Source organism: Solanum lycopersicum, chromosome 9, assembly GCF_036512215.1.
Source record: "Solanum lycopersicum chromosome 9, SLM_r2.1".
Classification (NCBI taxonomy): Eukaryota; Viridiplantae; Streptophyta; class Magnoliopsida; order Solanales; family Solanaceae; genus Solanum; species Solanum lycopersicum.
In genome coordinates this window covers 60095678-60116418 of record NC_090808.1, presented here as the reverse complement: position 1 = coordinate 60116418, position 20741 = coordinate 60095678, and the positions used below count along the sequence as shown (strand labels likewise).

General features: G+C 28.9%; 1 protein-coding gene across 2 annotated transcripts; it reads left to right on the top strand.

Annotated features, from left to right (window-relative positions):
* Positions 1-17417: 17417 nt before the first annotated feature.
* On the top strand, positions 17418-19274 carry LOC101257105 (probable inactive patatin-like protein 9). 2 transcript variants are annotated; one of them, XM_019215794.3, is made up of 3 exons: positions 17418-17605; positions 17683-18614; positions 18913-19274. In XM_019215794.3, the coding sequence occupies exons 2-3, from the start codon at positions 17685-17687 to the stop codon at positions 19132-19134; spliced, it is 1152 nt and encodes a 383-aa protein (XP_019071339.1). In that variant the 5' UTR covers positions 17418-17605; positions 17683-17684; the 3' UTR covers positions 19135-19274. The 2 variants fall into 2 exon arrangements, with proteins under 2 accessions (XP_019071339.1, XP_004247168.1); XM_004247120.5 differs by having other exon boundaries at positions 17418-18614.
* The last annotated feature ends 1467 nt before the right edge of the window (positions 19275-20741 follow it).

The window sequence follows — 20741 nt, the reverse complement described above, 5'->3', positions numbered from 1 at the left end:
TGTTTAGAGCCTGTTTGGCATTGCTGTTCAGAGTCAACAGATACTTATTTTTTTAAAAAAATATTATTATTTTTGAAAAATTAGGTACTTGACAAATTCGTAAAAGTGTTTTTAAATAAAAGCAGAAACAATTTTTCTATTGTTGAAAAGAAGCTAATTTTTTTAATTTTTTTTTAAAAAAAGTAGAAGTAAATAGTTATTTTTTTTCAAGACAAAAATATTTATCCTCACATATTTAATATGTTTAGTTAGTTTCATTTAATGATTTATTTTTAATTTTTATAGAATAAATTTTATATTTTATTTTATGTCCATGTAATATTATTTTATTCATTGTTTTGCATAATTAAAAATAAAGGTAACAATAATATTTTTGCAAGATTAGGAAAAAGAAAAAAAAATAACAAATAGAGATTTCAACCTTCCGAAAAAAAAAGTATAATATTGCCTGAAAATTTGAATACGAATATTTTAATCTAAAAAAATAAAAATAAAATAATTTGTTGTATTAGATTTTTTAAATTAGTTTTTCTTTATAAAATAATCTTAAAAAAAGTATAATATTGCCTGAAAATTTGAATACGAATATTTTAATCTAAAAAAATAAAAATAAAATAATTTGTTGTATTAGATTTTTTAAATTAGTTTTTCTTTATAAAATAATCTTAATATTCGAAGTACATTAATACTTGCTCTTTATTGTAAGTTGACTCTCAAAAATACTATTTTTTTAAAAAAGATTAGTCAAACACAATTATTTATAAAAATACCTTTAAAATGAATTAGTCAAACATAAATTAATTTTTTCTAAAATATTTTTGTGATAAAATATTTTTCAAATATATTTATGAAAATAAATAACTTTTAACAGCAATTTCAAACAAGCTCTAAAATGTTAAAAGGAGTATAAGAAGCAATAAAAAAGAAACATATACTTTTGACTTAAAACTCCTTAATACTGGGTATTTGTGAATTATTATTTTTTAATTATGACGGATATTATTTAAAGGAGGCACCAAAAATAGGACACCTCATAAAAAAAAAATTTACAATTTGAATTTTGAAGTTGAAATCTTACTTTTGAAAAATTTGAATTTGAAATTAAAATTTAAATTTGTGTAGTTTTGATAAACAGAACTGATGTACCAAATTTTATGGCAGGTTGACATGACAGATGTACCAGTAATATATCATATGTGATATTAACTTTAGAAGGGGAAAATAAGGAAAGTAAATCATGGATTAAATAAAAATTAATTGAGCTACCATAAATCCCACCTGCAAAAAATGGAAAATTCTAATAAAATATGTTTTTTTCCAAAACTAAATAATAAAACTGAATGTTATATACAGCTTCTAGACACCCTCATTCACTTACCATCCAAAAAATATTTTTATTATATATTTGTGCCTCCCAATATTTTTTCCCCCACTAATTAGCTATGGTTCTTTCAAAATTAACCATGTTTTTGTCCTTGATGATTTTTGTATCTTGTGGTGTATCAATGGGTGAAGTGTACAAGGTTGGTGACTCTACTGGATGGACAAACAATGGTCACATTGACTACAAATCTTGGTCTTCCAATAAAATTTTTAGTGTTGGAGATTCCATTGGTAAGTAGGTTATATCTGTATACTCTGTCTGTTTTAATTCATGTGACATTATTTAGATTTAAAAAGTTAAATTATTTGATTTTGATCGTGAATTCAGATATGATATCTTTTAAATGTTTGGATTAGAGGGAGTACTAGACTAGAAGGAATTGTAGGGCGCATAAAAGTGTTTGAAATAAAAAAAATAATTTGATTTAGGATCTATATATTTATGTGTACCTTAAAAATGTTTATATATATTTTTTGTTTAGGATATATACAGTTAATAGAAATGGTTGATGTGTTTGTTTTTTTCACCCAAAAAGATTGAGAAAAATAGAAAAATAATTAAAACGTAGGTAGATCTATTTTTTCCCTTTCCTGCTTATATGAACCTTGAATGAAAAAGCAAAATAGGCCAAATATAAAATTCAATGAATTGTCTTTATGAAGTGTTTATGTGTTTGATCCTTTTCAGATCAAATAGTAAAAGTAAGTTTTGTGTTTTTTTTCGACATACAATGTATGATATTTGTTTAATGTTAATTAATTTAGATTTTTGTTGTGTAAGAGTCTCTTGAACTTTAAATTTCCTAGTAAATGGTGGAACAATCCTATTCAAAGTCTATCCTAAGCAATTTTACTAAACTATTATTATTATTATTATTAAGATATGTTTTAACTTTTGATAATGTATTATAGTTATTTATTTTTTAAAACGATGTCTTGTGATATTTTATATGAAAATTTATTGTTAAATTATATATAATTTATCAAGGAAGAAAATAGTATCTTCTTTATTACTCTACTGCTAAACTTTGACCTATTTTCGTTATAACATAAGCTTTTTCCTTACGAAAATATTCCTCTATGAACATTTCTGGATTTCCCCTATAAACCTTAAAATAATATTGTTTCTAAAGGAGTGATTTAACTTATATGTATAATAATGTGGTTTTATTTAAAAGAATAGAAATTAATAGCTCTTATAATAAAGAAACTGAATTTACCTATGATGTATACTTATTCATTACATCGTAAATGCATAAAATCGGAACACTTATAGGTAGTAGTATAGTGTGATCGATTAAAAATAATACTGATGGTATAAGGAAATAGTAATAGAATAACTTTTTTTTTATCTTGTTTAGTTGTCATGTTTGGGATAAATACATGCTAGAACAAGTTATTCCAGGATAACTAACCCTGAAATAACTTATCTTGGAATAAATTGTTCCCAACCAAACGGCCTCTTAACGAATATATTTCTGCCTAAATGATATCAAGATCCTATTGAGTAAGAAATGCTTGGCTGACCGTATATAGCTACGTCACTGATATTAGTAACTACGATATTGAGGTAAGAAATGCTTGGCTGACTTGTATATGGCTACGCCACTGATATTAATAATTACGATATTGAGGTAAGAAAGAGTTGACCGACTATATACATATATGGCTATGCCACTAATATTACTATTTACCATATTTTTGATGTCTTGATTTATACACTTAATTATTATTTTGTACAGTGTTTGAGTACAAGCAGCAGATGGACAACGTGGTACGAGTTACACACAAAAACTTCAACGCATGCAATGCCACAACAACTTATGCCACATACAACACTGGAAATGACACATTTGTTATAAAAAGGCAAGGCCATTTCTACTTCATTAGTAGCTTCCCTGGCCATTGTCAAAATGGCCAGAGAGTTGACATTCGAGTTCCAAAGCCCACACAATTATCACCTTCTCCGTCACCAACACCACCACGAGCACCTTCATCGTCTTCCTCTCCTCCTCCTACGGAGACAATTACTCCGTCATCAACACAAGCACCTGCACCAGCTCCAAGTGGATCCTCAAAGATGTTGTTTTCGATCAATCTATGGTTGTCCTTGTCCATGCTTCTAATAATAGTAGTCGCTATCGTTTGATTGTTTTCTTAATATTTACCCTTTAAAGATGTTTTCATTTTTTGGGTTTTAAGTAGGTATGTTATGATTTTATATTGATCGTTTTTGTGGGATACTAGGCTATTTTAATTTGAAATAATATATTAATGATTGTCTGTGTTTGGTAATATAGGTTCTTACTTAGTAATATGGTGTGTGCATTTTCGTCACGTAATTCTTAATGATATTTATAAGAAAAAAATTATTATGTAGAATAGCAAACATTTATTCTTTATAAGATATTATACTTATATTTTAAGAAAATTGTAATTCACAAGCTATAGTTTTTCCAATTCTCCACATTTGCTTGAATTGTATAATTTGCCTGATTTGTATAATTTGCTTTATTTGTATGCAGAATTTATATAATTCTTTAGCTGATTGTAAAATTATTTTAGTTAATTTGTATTCGACTTATGAAAAATTCATAATAAATAAGTCTATTTGTATATTGTAAAGTGAAATATACAAATGAAGTTCATAAATATATAAATATAGAATTTGTATATGCTAGTATATTCGCAAACAAAATATACAAACAGACATATGCAAACAAACCACCCTCCATAGCAAACAGAAATATAGCTTCGGAATGTAATTATCAAAAATATAGTTATAGGACGTTATTATGTTTGCAATATCACTTATTACTTAAAAATCGTCATTTAGCCAAAATTTCCTTTTTCTTCTTTCTTAATTCTTTTCTGCCTTAAATTTTATGATTCTAGTTGATTTCCTCTCGGAGTTGAAAATTGTTTGTAAATTTTGTATGAAGTAAAAAGTACTGCTACTGTGGACACTAACAATCTGAGGAAAAAGATATATTCGGGTTTAAACTTTAATGAGTTAGAAATGTGAATTATTTCAAGTGAATAAAATCTCAAAAGATTTAAAATATTGATAGGAGCTCATAAATAAACTATGAAATTGTCTAGAGAAGATTTAAGTTGGTCAAGATTAAAAGACTTCACGTTCATCCATCAAAGTTTCTTTAAAGCTCGATTTTAAAATTCAATATACAACAAAAGTGAATTGCTTCGAGCTAATAATAAATGAAAAAATCTGAAATATTGAGAGGAGCTCATATCTAAAACTTTGACATTGTTTAGAGGAGAACTGAGTTTGTCAAAATTGAAAAGAAAAAAAAACAGTTTGCAATGTATAAATATTAATATAAACATATCATGTAGATGTATACATATGTGATACATAATTATACAAATAATATTGATACATTACATTTGGAGGTAATATATCAATATTATTGTTTTGTTCAATAGCATTGTAGAATAATGTGTTCTTTTTATGATAGAATGTTGTTTGTTTCGCCACTAATTAAGCACTATCACTACAACAAAATCAATTTTTAGTGACATTAAATATTGATATTAATAAAGAGTAGTCTTTATCGTCATTAGTTAAGTGTCATTAGAATCAATGTCACTAAAGACTTTAAAAACATATACAGAGTGTCAATTGCCGCTAAAAATATATTTTTAGCGGCAATTAATTATTAATTGCCGCTAATAGTCATTTTATTTTTGTTGTAGTGTATGTTTCGGTTTTTCGAAATGAGCAGATTCCTTTTCTCATTTTCACGAACATGAATTTCGACAAAAATTTATGGTAGATAGATTCCCGTTTAATCGTTCATATTTATGAAAAGAAAAATTAGTAAACTAGTCATAATCAACAACTTAATTAGTAAAAAAACTCACTACTTTAAAAATATTAGTTAAAATGTCAAAACTGTCATTATTTTGAAAAAGAATATGTATCCATATTAAACTCCTATTTTATCTCCTAAAAAATTAATTTATTTACATTTCCATGTACATTCATAGTTCACTTTTCCCAAATTATTTTTATTTTAAAAAAAATTAAAATCTGTAAATTTTCCCCATATCTCTCTCTTTCATATTTATCCTATAAGTAAAAATAAATAAAATTATCTCTCTCAATATTTTCTTGTTCATATTCCTATTCAACCTTCAATCATTTTTCTCTTCAACCCAGATTTTCTTATTATCTTCTACCGAAATGTTATTTTTTTTATCTTCAGAATCTGCATTCACACAAATTCCTCTAATTAATGTATTTTCATCGTTATCTTCTTTTTTTTTTAGATTTATTTATTTTATTGTTGTTTAAATCATTTTTATTTGGTGAAAGTAGGATAATTCTCGTTTAGTACTATAAAACACTCTTCAATAGATGATTCTAAGAGACACTGTTCATCTTAGTAAAATGATTTTCATCATTTAGTCTATGTATTACTCAAGAAATAGCGGATATTGTAGGATCTGCTTCTAAAATGAGGGAAGAGAGACGACAAGAACAAAGTCTTTATCAAATTCAGATTGAAAATGTAACTCGTAGGGATACAAGAAAATGACGGAGAAGACCAAATTGTTGAAGAAGAGGTATTAAAATACTTTTTCATGTTTAGATTTTTGCATGTTGAGTTGAAGTTAAAGAACAATTTGTACAACAATGTGTAGTTGAATATATCTGTAAATTTCTTGTTATGTACACTGTGCAATATTTATTAGTTTGTTTTTTGTATTCAGTTGTTATTTTATTGTTGTATTTTGGGGTCAATTTTTGTTAATTTTGATAATGTATCATTTTCTATTCATTCCTTTATATTTTTTTCACATCCGTAGATATTAAATAATTTATGAATACATTTTCCATGACTATGATATTTCAGATTTTATTAATGAACTTTTGTTGGATTTGTGTTAAATGCTATGGAATTTTTATGTATTTGTTGTATTAGTGTTATATGATTATTGTTAATGAATTCATTTTGGGTGATTTTGGATTCAGATGTGTTTATACTAATTGTACTTTGTGTGAGCCTTGTTTGTATCCGTAAAGTAAATATACACATTGTAGTGTTATTTGTATGTTTCCAAAGTAAATACATATTAGTTGTATTCAGTGTATTCTTATTGTGTTTTGGATTCAGATGTGTTTATTCAGTGTATTCTTATTGTATTCACACTAAAAAAAAACTTTTCAAGTCATTAATAAAGTCAGAAGTAGAGTTGTTAACAAAGTTAGGATTAAGTAACTAATATATATATTCACAACTGTACTTGCATCATGTTATGAACAAAATTTTATTCAAGTAATATCACTTACTGAATACATAACAATCATCATGTTATGAACCAAAATTTTATCATAGTAATGAATATTATATATTCACAATAGTAATTCTTCATATTTCATAAAAATCCCTTAACATATACCTATACAAAGCAAATACTGAAACTGTATCTATTTCAAAACAAACATGTACGACATACATTACATGGTTCATATTTGTTTCGTTAAGGAATACAACTTATTCAAATAGTCATACGTTATCCGTAGTTCATACAATTTACAATCAAAACAAAATACGGACGAAAACATACTACTTATTTACAATTATAGAAACCTGAATACTACGCTTTACAATTATTTTCAATTACATTTTAAATTTTTTTTGTACTATATCAATTTCAAATATACGAAAACAGTACGATGAACAATTATATTTAATATAAACAATTAGAAAAAGAATAAGGAAAAAGCAATTATCTCGTCGAATTTGTATGGAAATCTTAAATAACAAAAGTTGATAGAATTCATCAGATTTTGAGTGTCCACTGATGTTTTGATTTTATTAATTTTTTGTAACTGATGAGAATTTTAAGCAATATTTCCATTTTTAGTTTTTTTCTCTCCCCTTAAATTTCTCCATTCTATTTTAAATATTTGTATTCCTTCAATTTAAACAATTAGAAATAAATTAAAAAGATACATAATAAAAATTGTGACATTTTTACTAAATAATGAAAGTATTGACAATGAATCCTCTTAAATAACAAAATAATAATATTTTTACAGATAGTAAGACTCTTGAGTTATTAGTCGGGTAATGTGCAAAGTTTCACTTTTTGGCCCAATCTAAGCTTGTTTATAAGCCCAAGTCCAGATATGCCCTTACGCTGAAATAAGAAACTTACGTAGATCTTGGTAAAGAGAAACTTATGTAGATCTCACTAGTTTAACCGTTAATTACGATACACTCTAACTTATAATATTAGAGTATCTTACCAAATTTTAGTGCGTCAGACACATGTATTCGTGAATTTGCATGTATATGAGGTACATAATAAATTTTACTCGCCTCTCTCATGTCTCTGCTTGCCACTCTCCTATGCATTTGAGATCTCATATACATGTGAAACACACCAAAATACATGTAGACACCTATAGTTAATGTGTATTTAATGTGATCGCATGAATATGAGATATATTATAAATTCTTACTCGCATCTCTTATTTTAGTGTATATGGTAGAAAAAATGCATGTACCTGAGTAGAAAACTTGTTCTTTTGAGATAATTGGCAATTGATCAGTGAATGAATTTCTTGTGTTTTCCTCAATAACAGGACCGACAAATTTGATTTAATACCCATTACAAATGTAATTCTAGTCATCCAATTTGTCAGAGGTAAATTAAATTTGCTAGAAGTAGATTTAAATTATGTAAATTTAATTTTCCTTACAATTAAGTTATGGTCGACATGAAATCCAATTAATGAAACGTGCAAAAATATCACAAAAAAATAATTAAAAAATCATAGTTAGAACAATCCAATTAATAATTAAGACAAGGACAGAGTATGAAAAAAAACTTGTAAAACTTGATCCTAAACCCTAACTTCTACTTTAAAAAATCACTAATAACGGCTAGTTAACACTAATCAAGATGGAAAAAAAATAATCTGAATTCATACCGAAGTAATGAGTCGTGTAGTGAGCAAAGTTTTAAAGCTAATTGTTGCATTCACCTTCTTTTCAACGCCAACAAGTTTTACTAAATCAACTTTTCGAACTTTTACTTTGTCCAAATTCATTGGGATTGGAATTGTGGCCCTCCCTTTCACTACTTGACCCGTAGAAGTTCCTGGATCGTTATTGCAATTTTCACAAACAATCATCAACTTCAAGTTCTGACCAATAGGATAACTATCAAAATGTATCTCAATCTGCTCATTCCACTTTGGCGTTGGATTTCCTGTTCTACTCCGCGTGCTAAACTCTCTTCCACTCTCATCGCTCACAATCACACGATAAAATAAACTACGATCAAACGAATCGGGAAAGGTTTCGTTCGATAAATGAATATTCGAAGCACTTTCTATTAAAAGCTTCATCACATACACTTCTCTACACTTATTGTTGTAGACGTATTTTTCTGTTAATCTTGAAAAATCCATTAGCCTAGGAAAGAAACGTATTTTAGGTTTTCATTTGGTTGTATACAATATATAGTAGTGCTACTAAAAAAATTATATTCAGAAACAAGTAAAATAGAGACTACTAATTAAAAAAGAAAAAAAAAAGACCTTTTGTAGTTGAACTATACGACTACTAATCAATTCAAGGTAAATCTTCTCTAAATCTTGTCTGTTGTACGAAGAATTAGGATGTTGAAAAATAAAAAAAAAGTAAAATAACACAAGAATTTAACGAGATTTAATTTGTCTAGGTCTAATCTTCTCTAAATCTTGTCTAGCTGTGGCTAGTTTTAACTTTGGTATTGTCCATCGTGTCAATTATAAAAAGTTATACGGAAAGGGGCTTAAAATACCCTTAAAGTATTGGAAATGGTATAAAATTATCCTCCATCCACCTATTGGCTCCGAAATACCCTTCCCACCCACCTATTGGGTCCAAAATACCCCTGTCATCCACCTTTTGGTTCAAAATTGACCACTTATTTAACGGTTTTATATTTAAACTATTTAAATATTTTTTAAAATATGTGGCGCTCAACTATTTGTTATAATTTAACTTATTAGTATAATTTATAAATCAATCCACTACCCACTCATTACAAATTAAATCTCTCTAAATTGATAAACATGTCACATTATTAATGCAAGCTACTGGCAATTGAGTGTTTTTGAAAATTATAGAAGTAAATTATCAAACATTCAAGTGGCTAAATAAAAATCACCGATAAACTTAAAAGTCTGACTATGTTCATCTTAATTATTTTTACGTCTCAATTATGTGATGTTACTTCATAGGTAACTTTTTTTCAAAATAATATATTAAAGGTTTTAAAACAAATCATAAATATTTATAAAATTATATTTAAAAAAAGTGCATGAATCAATTTGGGATATATATACATATTTACCTTTAATCATAAATTTCTAATTCAATTTTGAAAGAAAGTGTCCTCCTAAATAAGCGGCTCAACTTAAATTTAATTGGGGCTTCGATTCGGACTCGAATAATTTTGGATGTCATTTTCAGGAATCTATAATTTCATCGTGTTTTAGTAGTGTTTATGACGATTTTGATATTATAATTAGATTATTAATTGGGTGAGGTTTAGTTAGTAATGAGCGGGTAGTGGATTGGTTTATAAATTATATTAATAAATTAAAATTATAACCAATAGTTGAACGTTAAGTATTTTAAAAAATATTTAAAGAATTTAATTTTAAAACAATTGAAAAGTGGTCAATTTTGAACCCAAAGGTGGATGATAAGGGTATTTTAGAGCCAATAGGTGGATGAAAGGGGCATTTTGTAGCTAATAGGTAGATGAAGGGTAATTTTGTACCATTTTAAATACTTCAAAGGTATTTTACACCCTTTTCCAAAAGTTATATAATATCCCAAATAAATCTTTACTTTCAAAAAAATTAGTGTTAGGCAAATACCTCTTCTATACACGGCCCAAGTCATCTAGTATCCCAAATAAACCTTACTTTCAAGCTATATATATATTATTATATATAAAGTAAATATATGATTTGTAAATTTAGCTCCTCGCCATTTTTTTCTCTCCATTTTTGTTAAGTTGTAGCTTTGATTAGTGACATATGATATAGGTTAGATTTAATGGCTAAAATTTAATTAATTAAAATATATTTCAAATTATGATATAGATAATAAATATATTATTATATCAATTAAGAATAATCCTATTATTTCTTCCCTCCTAGTCCAATTGTGTCTCTCTTTTTCTTCCTATTCCCTCCAAAATTTTATTTGTTGTCATTTTGCAACACTGATCCGTTTACATTTATTTGAGAAATGAAAATTCTAGAATTGATATTTGCATAAAAATACATTAATTTTAACAATATTAGTCCTCAATCTGCTTCTTTTAAATATAGAAATATCTTTCAATGAACAAGATTTTATCATAATCAAATATTTTAAAAAATAAACTTTGTTTTTGTATAAAAGACGTTATCTAATTAAATAAATTTTGCGCAATGCAAATAACAATTAAAATAATTAAAAGAGAATATTAGATCAGTGGCTGAATTGCTAGCAGAAAAAACAATCGGACTCGAAAGAAATAAGGAGAAAAGGGGAGAAATAATAGGACTATTTTTAATTGATATAATAATATATTTATTATTTAAATCATGGTTAAAAATATATTTTAATTAAGTTAATTTTAGTCATTAGTTCTTACTTATGTCATATGTCATTAGTTTAGATTAGAAATTGGGGAAAATGGAAACAAGGAAAATGAAGAGAAACCAAATCGTGATTTTTATCTATACAAATTACTATAATTTAAAATATTATAATTTGCAGCTATATTTAATATTATGTAAAAAAATTGTCTCTCTCCTCTCTCCTCCCACTACCCTCTATCTCGCCGTCTCTCTCTTCTCTTCTCTCCTCTCCTCTCCTCTCCTCTCTCTCTAGCCAATCATTTTACATAACATAACACTTGTATTTTTAATATGTATCATATATATTCGTAATATACATCAATTATATTTTGTTATGTATCAACTGTGTATGTTTCAATATCAATTGTACTATGAGAATTTGTATTTGTCCATACAAATAGTGTTTGTTAATTCAATTGCAATTATATTTTTTATAGTATACAAATCAATTATATTCTGACAATTATATTTGTATTTTGTATCAATTGTATTCGTGATACAATAAATACAACATATATTCATAATCTCTCCTCCCTCTCTCAATTTGACTAGTCTCTCTCCTCTTAATATGTAGCTAAGTACAATAGGTTTTAATATTATTGTATTCATTTTGATATAAATCAATTGTGTCAATTGTGTTCATGATACAATCTGATACAACAAATATAATAAGTATTCAAACCTATCTCCTCTCTCCCCAAATCTAGCTCGCCTCTCACCCCTATCATGTGGCTATAATTCATAATGAAGTATAACTAGCTATAGATCTGTAATTAAGTTCAAGCTATAGTAATTGGTTAAATTTTCCCTTTAAAATTATATTCTTGGACATTCACAATTGATATTAGGAGTATTAGATTAATGAATAAAAGGCCCAATGATTTTTGCATTTATTAACTTAACGATGGTTAATTCCTAGATACTCTCACCTTAGTTTTATCACTTGATTGTTACGATGTTTATTTGATTTTAAGAAGATTATAAAAATTCCTAAAAATTAATTGGGTATATGTAAGTTTTTGCCAACCAGTATATAAAATTAGAGTTGTCAAAAAGGGTCAACCCAGCCCTCGTGAGCCAAGAATTTGATGGGCTAGGAAGGGTCGGACTTTCATTTGAAAGGGTTTGAAAATGCTTAATCCAATCTGATCTAGAAGGGTCCGTTTTTTTTATTTTTTTCTTTTTAAAACTTGAATTTTTATAACATTAAGAAAATGCGAAGATTTTCAAATCAAATATGACAAACAAAAGTGTTGTTTTGGTAACACTAGCAAAGAATCTAGTGTGATTAGCATGTGTCTAGGATACTAGATATACGAGATGCATGTATCTAGTGTGACGTATCATAGATACACGAGCGAGATAAGAGAGTGGCGAGCGAAATGGGAAGGATGCAAGAGAACAAGATTTGTCTATATAACCTAGATACATGCGAATCCAACTGGATACAGTGTATCTAGAACAAATTAACCTTATTTTGAGTCTATGTAGCCCGAGATACATATATCTGGACACTCCTTGGGATTTCCAACTAAGTTACACTCTGATACCATTGCACACAAGTCATCTGCATCTTCCATCTTTTCCACGATGTTTGCTTGAGTTTTGCCTTTGCCTTTGTTTTTATCCTTTCTTGGAGCATGACAATCAGAAGATCTATGACCAGCCTTGCCACAATTATAACAGTTGCCTTTGAATTTCTTCTTGGCCTGTTCTGACTTCTGCCCGTTGGACTTCTTTCTCCTTTTGTCTTTGGTAGGAGCTTCTTCAACAATATTAACTCCAAAAGATTGTTGTCACTGTGTTAAGAAAATCAGAAATTACTGGTTGTAATAAATCATTCAGAAACACGAAGTAACTGAGATTTTTAGAACAAGTAAGTAAGATGAACAAAATTTTATTTGTAAAAAATAATTTAATCTGTAAAACTTACCAGAATCTAGAATACTCTTTCAGAATAATTTAGGAAAAAAATCAAGTCCACTGAATTCACAGTGTCCCCTTAAGGAAATTATTCCCCTCTAGTATCCGATGTTTGATTTGGAATATAACCTCCCATGATAAAATGATCTTAATCAGTAGAGTATAGATACCAAAAACTCTACTATCAGCGAATCAATCCACAACAGGAAAGTACACGAAAAAATATGTGTTTTTTTAAGAAGAAGGAATTAGAAAATTTATTTTTTTAAATATTCTGAAGACTGAATGGTATTTATAGGCAAGAATAATATATTCTGAAAGGTTGCAACCCTCTCAGAATTGACACGACCATTAATGAAAGGTTGCAAACTTTCAAATGGTATTGACTTTTCCTAAAAGTTGCAACCTTTCAGAACAATGGCGGGAATTTTTAAATATAACGGACAAACGGGTCACGCGCGCGGATCTGAGTCGGGTCGGGTTAACTAAAAAATTGAAAATATTTCGGTTAATTTCTGTTATCAACTGATTAATTGAAAATAATTTTTGGCCATTTAATTAATTAAATAAATAATTAAAATAAATTTGTCCAAAAAATTATCTCGCCGAAGACGATGGCACGAGGGGGTCCCTCTTTCCAACCCTTTTAATAATTAATAGGAGTGTTTATTTATTTAAACTCTCCTATTTTCATTTCCATTACCGATGAGGGACTATTGCCTTTTTTATTAAAGTATTAGAGGACTTTTCAAGTTCCCAACCTTTCAAGTTCTAAACTTTTCAAATTCATTTCCTTCCCTCTATTTCCCATCAATTCTTGATACATACCCAACATTATGCAATTAAAGTAAAAAGTTAAATGATGGTTAATAAGTAGTTTGAGCAAAACTATAAATGAAGTTTGCGTACTATCTTTTATCAAATTTTCATCGTGAAACTTTGTCTAATCTTAGGAATCTTTATAAAATATAAACCATAATTTTCGGGAGTAAAAAAGTAATATTTAAAAAATGAAAGCGACTAATTGTTTTATAAACATACTTGATTGTGAAGAAACAACAAAAATTAATGTAATTATTTAGTCCCCTATATGTATTCATCTTAGTAAAATTTGGTCACACGCAATTAGTGATGTCTAAGATTAATGAGATAGCTTTCATATTATCCTTAATAGTTAATTAGTTACATGATGATTAGTGATCACCATTACAATTCAAAATTAACTCTCCTACTAATTATAGCACGCATGAAAGACCAAACATTACCTAACAATGTATGATAAACATCAGCAAATACCTACCTTTTGCTAGACTTCAAAGTCTCTTTTAATTAATTTCATCATTCGAAGTCCGATATTCATATTAGATTTGATTAAATAAAAAATTACGTATCAAAAAATTCATTTCTTATGACGATGCTCTCAATAAACAAAATTTCATTTCTAGAAGCTCAAATATGAGAGATCTGATTAAAAATAGAGGACTGAAGGGCTGTCAATCATCGAACCACAACCATATCATTGACTTCAATGTCTTTTTCCATCAAAGATATAGTTATTCACAAGGAAAATGAGGTGCCAAACAATCAACATGGGTTGTGATGCACTGGTAGGAGTGCTTTATCCTTAACCAGAGATTTCAAGTTCGAGCCCTCACTATAGGAAAAATGTGAATTACATGGGGATTTTTTTAGGAATTAGCATGAAAATCCGTTGAAAAATGCCACCCTCAAATGGACCCGATCCAAATTTAATTAGAGAAAAAAAAAGTGCCAAACAAGGTATCGGTGTCATAAGAGCCACTAATATTTCAACTTGTAGCAGTGAGACTTAACCAAATTTTATGAGACTATAGGCTTCAGAATTTGTGAAACTTGCAATGACTTCTGTGAGTGCTACCTTATGATTGACATTCTAATCCGCCTAAAGTTTTGAATTGATTGGATCAATAAATTTTTATATATATATTGAAAAGGAAAACAAGTGGTATAAGATTTTATGTGTATAAAAATTATTAAAAAAATTACTAAAATACACGTCTTATGTTTTTCTTATTTTTAATAATCATTTCTATTTCTAAAAACCTCTAAAGTTCCTTATTTCTTTAATGTATTCAAGCTACATATTATGTATTCAATTTATTTTATAATGTATTCGAGCTACATATTATGTATTCAATTTATTTTATAATGAATTCGAGTTACATATTATGCATTCGAATAAGTTTTTAACGTATCCAAGCTACATATTATATACCCGATTTATGTTATAATGTATCCGAGATACTCTTTAATGTATTCGAGCTACATATTATATATTCGATTTGTGTTACTTTTTAAGGTACTAATATAATTACAAACTAAAAAGGATTAAATTGTAATTTCATATTAAAACTATGTAATTCCTAAAATTTATCAAAAATTATTCTGATACTGTTTTTAGTTACCAGCCCAAAGTAATGACAAATATAATTGCTTGGGATAAAGGAGATTGTTACGCTAGTAACAACAAAAATTTACTCTTCCCGTCCCAAATAGTCATTGCCATTCACTACTGCATATAAAGATTTTCTCAAACCACGAATTAATGAAAAAAAATGTTTTATAAGATATTTACCCATTTATATCGAATCAGGTCACTGTGATAACGCATGATGAAAAATGAATTTTCTTTGAAATACTAGAAATAAAAATGAAGAATTTCGTCTCACTTATTCAATCAAAATATAGCGGAGAATAATCGCTTAGACTTTTTTAGTTGGAAATTTAGTAGTGAGTTGTATAATTCATTTGCTTTTGAAGAATTAAACTACATGGAAATTCGCAGTTTATAGAATTTTTCGATACTTTTCAAAATATTAAGTTACTGTAATTTTATTTTACTTTGAAAATTAATCAAATTAATATTTGGTACGGAGGAAAATATTTTTTATGGAATATATTTTCTTAGAAAATTAATTGATTTCTAACTTATTTTCTAATGTTGATTACTAGTTGGTTTCTAACTTATTTTTTAATGTTGATTTGTAAGTGAAAAATATTTTCTTACCTAGATATCAATTTCAATAAATCAATCAACATGAGATAATGAAATATCAAATACAGTAAAAAAAAAGAAAAGAAATGTGACAAAGTATTTTTGAGAAGAAAAAATTAAGAATTAGAGAGCAAGAGGCAAGACGGACAATTCTCGTTTTGTTTATTGGCACGCACGTCCTTGTTAGTATAATCTGGTCTAATTAACGCGCTTTATTAAAAAATAACTTATCGCTTTTGTCTTTTTTACTCTTTTAAATATACATAATCAATAACAATTAGTTTTTTTTATAAAAAATTAATAACAGCTCTTTTAAAATATCTGGCAGTCCAAATGCTGAAATAGTCGAATGACATTATTAATCAGTGGCCAAGGAATTACTGTTCAGTTGGTGAAATAGTTCCTAATGTAATAACTTATATTTTTTAATTACTGCTAGCTATTCTCAGCCTCAAATATATGTTAATTGGTATATTGTCATTATTTGAGTTTTCTTTCTTTACTATATGGTAGTAAAACCATATAGCAAAACTTACTGAGTACGTATTTAATTGTACTAGTTGTAGCTAGGGAGAAGGAAAAAAAAGCATAAAAAAGGTCAAACAAATAAACAATATAGAAACAAAATATAAAACAGTAAACAAATAAAAAGACTGTCACTACCCCGGAATCCGATGAAAGCACGTCTCTTGGACGTGCATCCTCCGCGGAAACACGTGACCTTTATTCTTTGTTTAATCAACAAAAATACAAAGGACAAACCCAATATATTCAACTCTCCCCTTAATAATAAATAAATAAACATACATTAATTAATGAAATAGGTAAAATAATTCTTTTATATTGTTAGAATAACTCACTGTGAAATTAGGTCTTAGGCCTAACTCACACCCCAAAAGTTAGCTCAAAGGGGAGAATTGTCCAAGTATTATTAAAGAGTTCACTCATCTTATTAATCACTGATGTGGGACTTTTGTCATTTTTTAACACCCCACTTCACGCCCAGTGCTTAACATCTGGTGCGGACCCTAACATCGGGTGAGACGGACCCTGCTCTGATACTATGTGAAATTAGGTCTTACACCTAACTCACACCCCAAAAGCTAGCTCTGCCCAAGCCTTATAAAGAATTCATCTATCTCATTAATCACCGATGTGAGACTTTTGTCATTCTTTAACACTCACCAAGTAAATTTTAAAAAATTAATAATATACTAAATTATATTTAATCATATATCAAACAATAATTTTATAAAATTATTATTTAAAAAAAATAACATAAATAAACCATTGCGGTTTTTCGTATTAAAAAAAAGAAGCTAGCACTATGAGTCAAAAGCAAACGTGGAAGCAGTAGAAAAAACTTGGAAGTGCTGAACTTGGTTATATATAACGTATAACCAACTATCTTTTAGGTGTGTCCTTTACCATTGATTGTTTTAACTCTCCATCACTCTCTCTCTGTATTTGGCAGACAGTGGGGAGAGCATACTGCACAGATTATATTTCTGTCAGTCACAACAAATTAACTAAATTATAAAAAAAAAAGGAATACTCACAGCAATTTCTCCATCGCAATTAATGCTTCTCCGCAGAAAATCGTGAGCTTTTTTCCTCTTTCACGTTTATCCATCACTTCCAGCATCGATCTGATTTGCTTCTTTGGCTGTTTGTTCAGTGATGGACTTCAGTAAGATATCGCTCGAAATCTTCTCAAAGCTCGAGCAGAAATGGTTGTATCACTACGAAGGGAAGAAAACTCGGGTTCTCAGTATTGATGGTGGTGGAACTACAGGCATTGTTTCCGGGGCTGCATTGATCCATCTAGAAAACCAGATCTGTGCTAAAACGGGTGATCCTCACGTTAGAATTTCTGATTTCTTCGACATTGTTGTGGGTACTGGTATAGGTGCTATCTACGCTGCAATGCTTGTGGTTGATGGAGGTGACGGCCGTCCGTTGTTCACAGCGAAGGATGCCGTGAAGTTTGTGAAGGAAAATCAGTCGAGGCTGTTTAAGGCTAAGAAAGTCGGTGTTCTCCGTCGGAAGAAGAGGTTTTCAGGGAACAGCATGGAGAAGGTGTTGAAGGAAGTGTTTAGAAGAGAAGACGGCAAAGCGTTAACTTTGAGGGACACGTGTAAGCCTTTACTTGTACCGTGCTTTGACCTCAACAGTGCTGCGCCTTTCGTCTTCTCCAGAGCTGATGCTATCGAGTCCTTCAGTTACGACTTTGATCTATGGAAAGTATGCCGTGCCACGTCAGCAAATCCGTCCATGTTCAAGCCGTTTAATCTCAAGTCAGTGGACGGAAAAACCTCTTGCCTCGCCGTTGACGGCGGTCTCGTCATGAACAATCCCGCTGCTGCAGCCGTCACTCACGTTTTGCACAACAAACGAGATTTTCCTTCCGTCACCGGCGTCGATGACCTATTGGTTCTCTCTCTAGGTAACGGTCCGTTAAACTCAACGGCAAACTTAAAAATGAGAAATGATGGCTACTGCTCTCCATTATCCGTCGTCGGAATCGTCTTCGACGGCGTTTCTGAAACCGTTGACCAAATGCTCGGAAACGCCTTCTGCTGGAACCCCAATGACTACGTTAGAGTTCAGGTATTCCAATTTCTCTTTGTATCTAAATTAATCCACATAAAAATGGAAAATATGTAAATCTCGAAATTATCGGTCCAAATTCACTTCAAAATATTACTACATGTTTTTTTCATTATTTCAAAATACTTAATTTATCTTTTCGTTTAAATTTTAAGAAATAAATTGAAATTGTTTATTAAATCACATGTGTTACCTCTCAAATTCAGTAATATTTGAGAAAATATGGGAGACAAATGAAATGAGATTGAAAAGGTTGACGTGTGTCAGCGTTGATAACGGGACTTGTTATGATGTACAGGCGACCGGGTATGCAAGTGGAGGAGTGGGACCAGGAGTTGAGGAGGCGTTAGAAGAAAGAGGAGTGGAGTCATTGCCATTTGGCGGTAAGCGGTTACTAACGGAGACTAACGGACAGAGAATCGGGGGTTTGGTGCAACGCCTTGTTGCTACCGGAAGAAGTAGTGTGCCGCCAAGTCCATGCAAGGATGTTGCCGTTAGTCCTCTAAGAAACGGACGTTAAGTTAAATTCTCCTTTCTTTTTGTTCATTTTGTACTAGTAATACTTATTTGTCAGTTTTACGACTTTTAACTGTCTAGTACTACTACTTGTGGTACCCAATTAATTAATCCATATAAATGTTTACATCTTTAAAATCAAAATGAGTTTGGAGTTTTATTCGGCTGTTTAATTGCCTGAAATCCAGTGTACTAAAATAGGGAGTAAAAAGAAAGCCAAATTTGTTATTAAATGACTTTAAAAGTAATGGAAATAGGTGTCTGTGTGTACCACTTAAAACTTATTGATGGGTGTCACGCGGGAGCTACTGAGAAGCTTCTTTAATTCTTTTAAAATTCCTCTTTAATTGAGTTTCACTTGAACATTGAGCAAAAGTACCACACCAATACTTCATTATATTCTCCTATTAGTTGATTTTTTTTATTAATGTGAATTGTAAGATTAATATAGAAAAAAAAATTACTAGAGACAATATAAAATGATAATATTAGTAGGGACTCTGGGATTATTAGACAAATAAAATGTATTACACGCTAGTATATATATTCTAATCTAATCTATGGCATTATGTGACTATTTATTTTGATAAAAAGTTACTGTTTTGGAAGATGATTGATAGTATATTTCGGATACGTTAGCTACAAAGGAAATTGTCAAAACACACAACTTTAAAATTTGAAATATATTTTTTGCATAGCCAAATGCCTAGTAGATGTTTTGTAAATCAAATTAGATTTAGGAGTATGGCTGGTGAACAACATGTTTCACGAGTTAAACCTAATTGTGTCGAAGACATTTTGAATTTTCTGGTTAACATCGAGACCCTTTTTCCTATTTTATGTACACTTGGCTACTATGACATACTTTTTTTATAGGTTACTTTTTTTTAAAAAAAAATATTATTAAAAAGAAAATAATCTTAAAAAAATCTATTGCTTTTAAGAATTATTTGGTATAAGGATGAGAAAAAAAAATTCCTTCGGGTAGAGACAGAATTTTACTAAAATTGTTCAAAATATAAAGAAGTAAAATATAAATTAATTGAAATAAGGTTATATATATATATATATATATATATATATATATATATTGTAATTTTGCACCAAATGAGGTCTATATGAATCCATAGCTCCAAGTTGGCTCCTACACTGATTATCTCATAGAATAAGTTGTCCCACCATACATATGAGATATTAACTTATTCTGTCGTTATAATATAAATGGTTGAATAAATAATCTCTGGACTAATTAATATCCTTAACTAACTGTAGAATAAAATAATTTTACATTTTATAGTCTAAATTTTATCCTTCATAGCAAACAATCCTCTAATTAAATTATACGCATATAGATGATTAACATTTGTAGTAGACAACGAATTTAAATAAGAAAACATTTTCTTAAATTTTACGTCAAATCAAATCAAATTGCACCATTACATTTGGAACTTAAAGTTTGCAATAATGGTGGAAAATTGTAATGAGAGCGGGTAGGTGATGAGGAGTAAAAATGTGGTGCAGTTGCTTGAGACAATATTAGTGAGGTGTAACGGATACAATCAAAATTGCAGAAGCTATAAATTGTGATGTACCAAAATTAGCTATTAATTC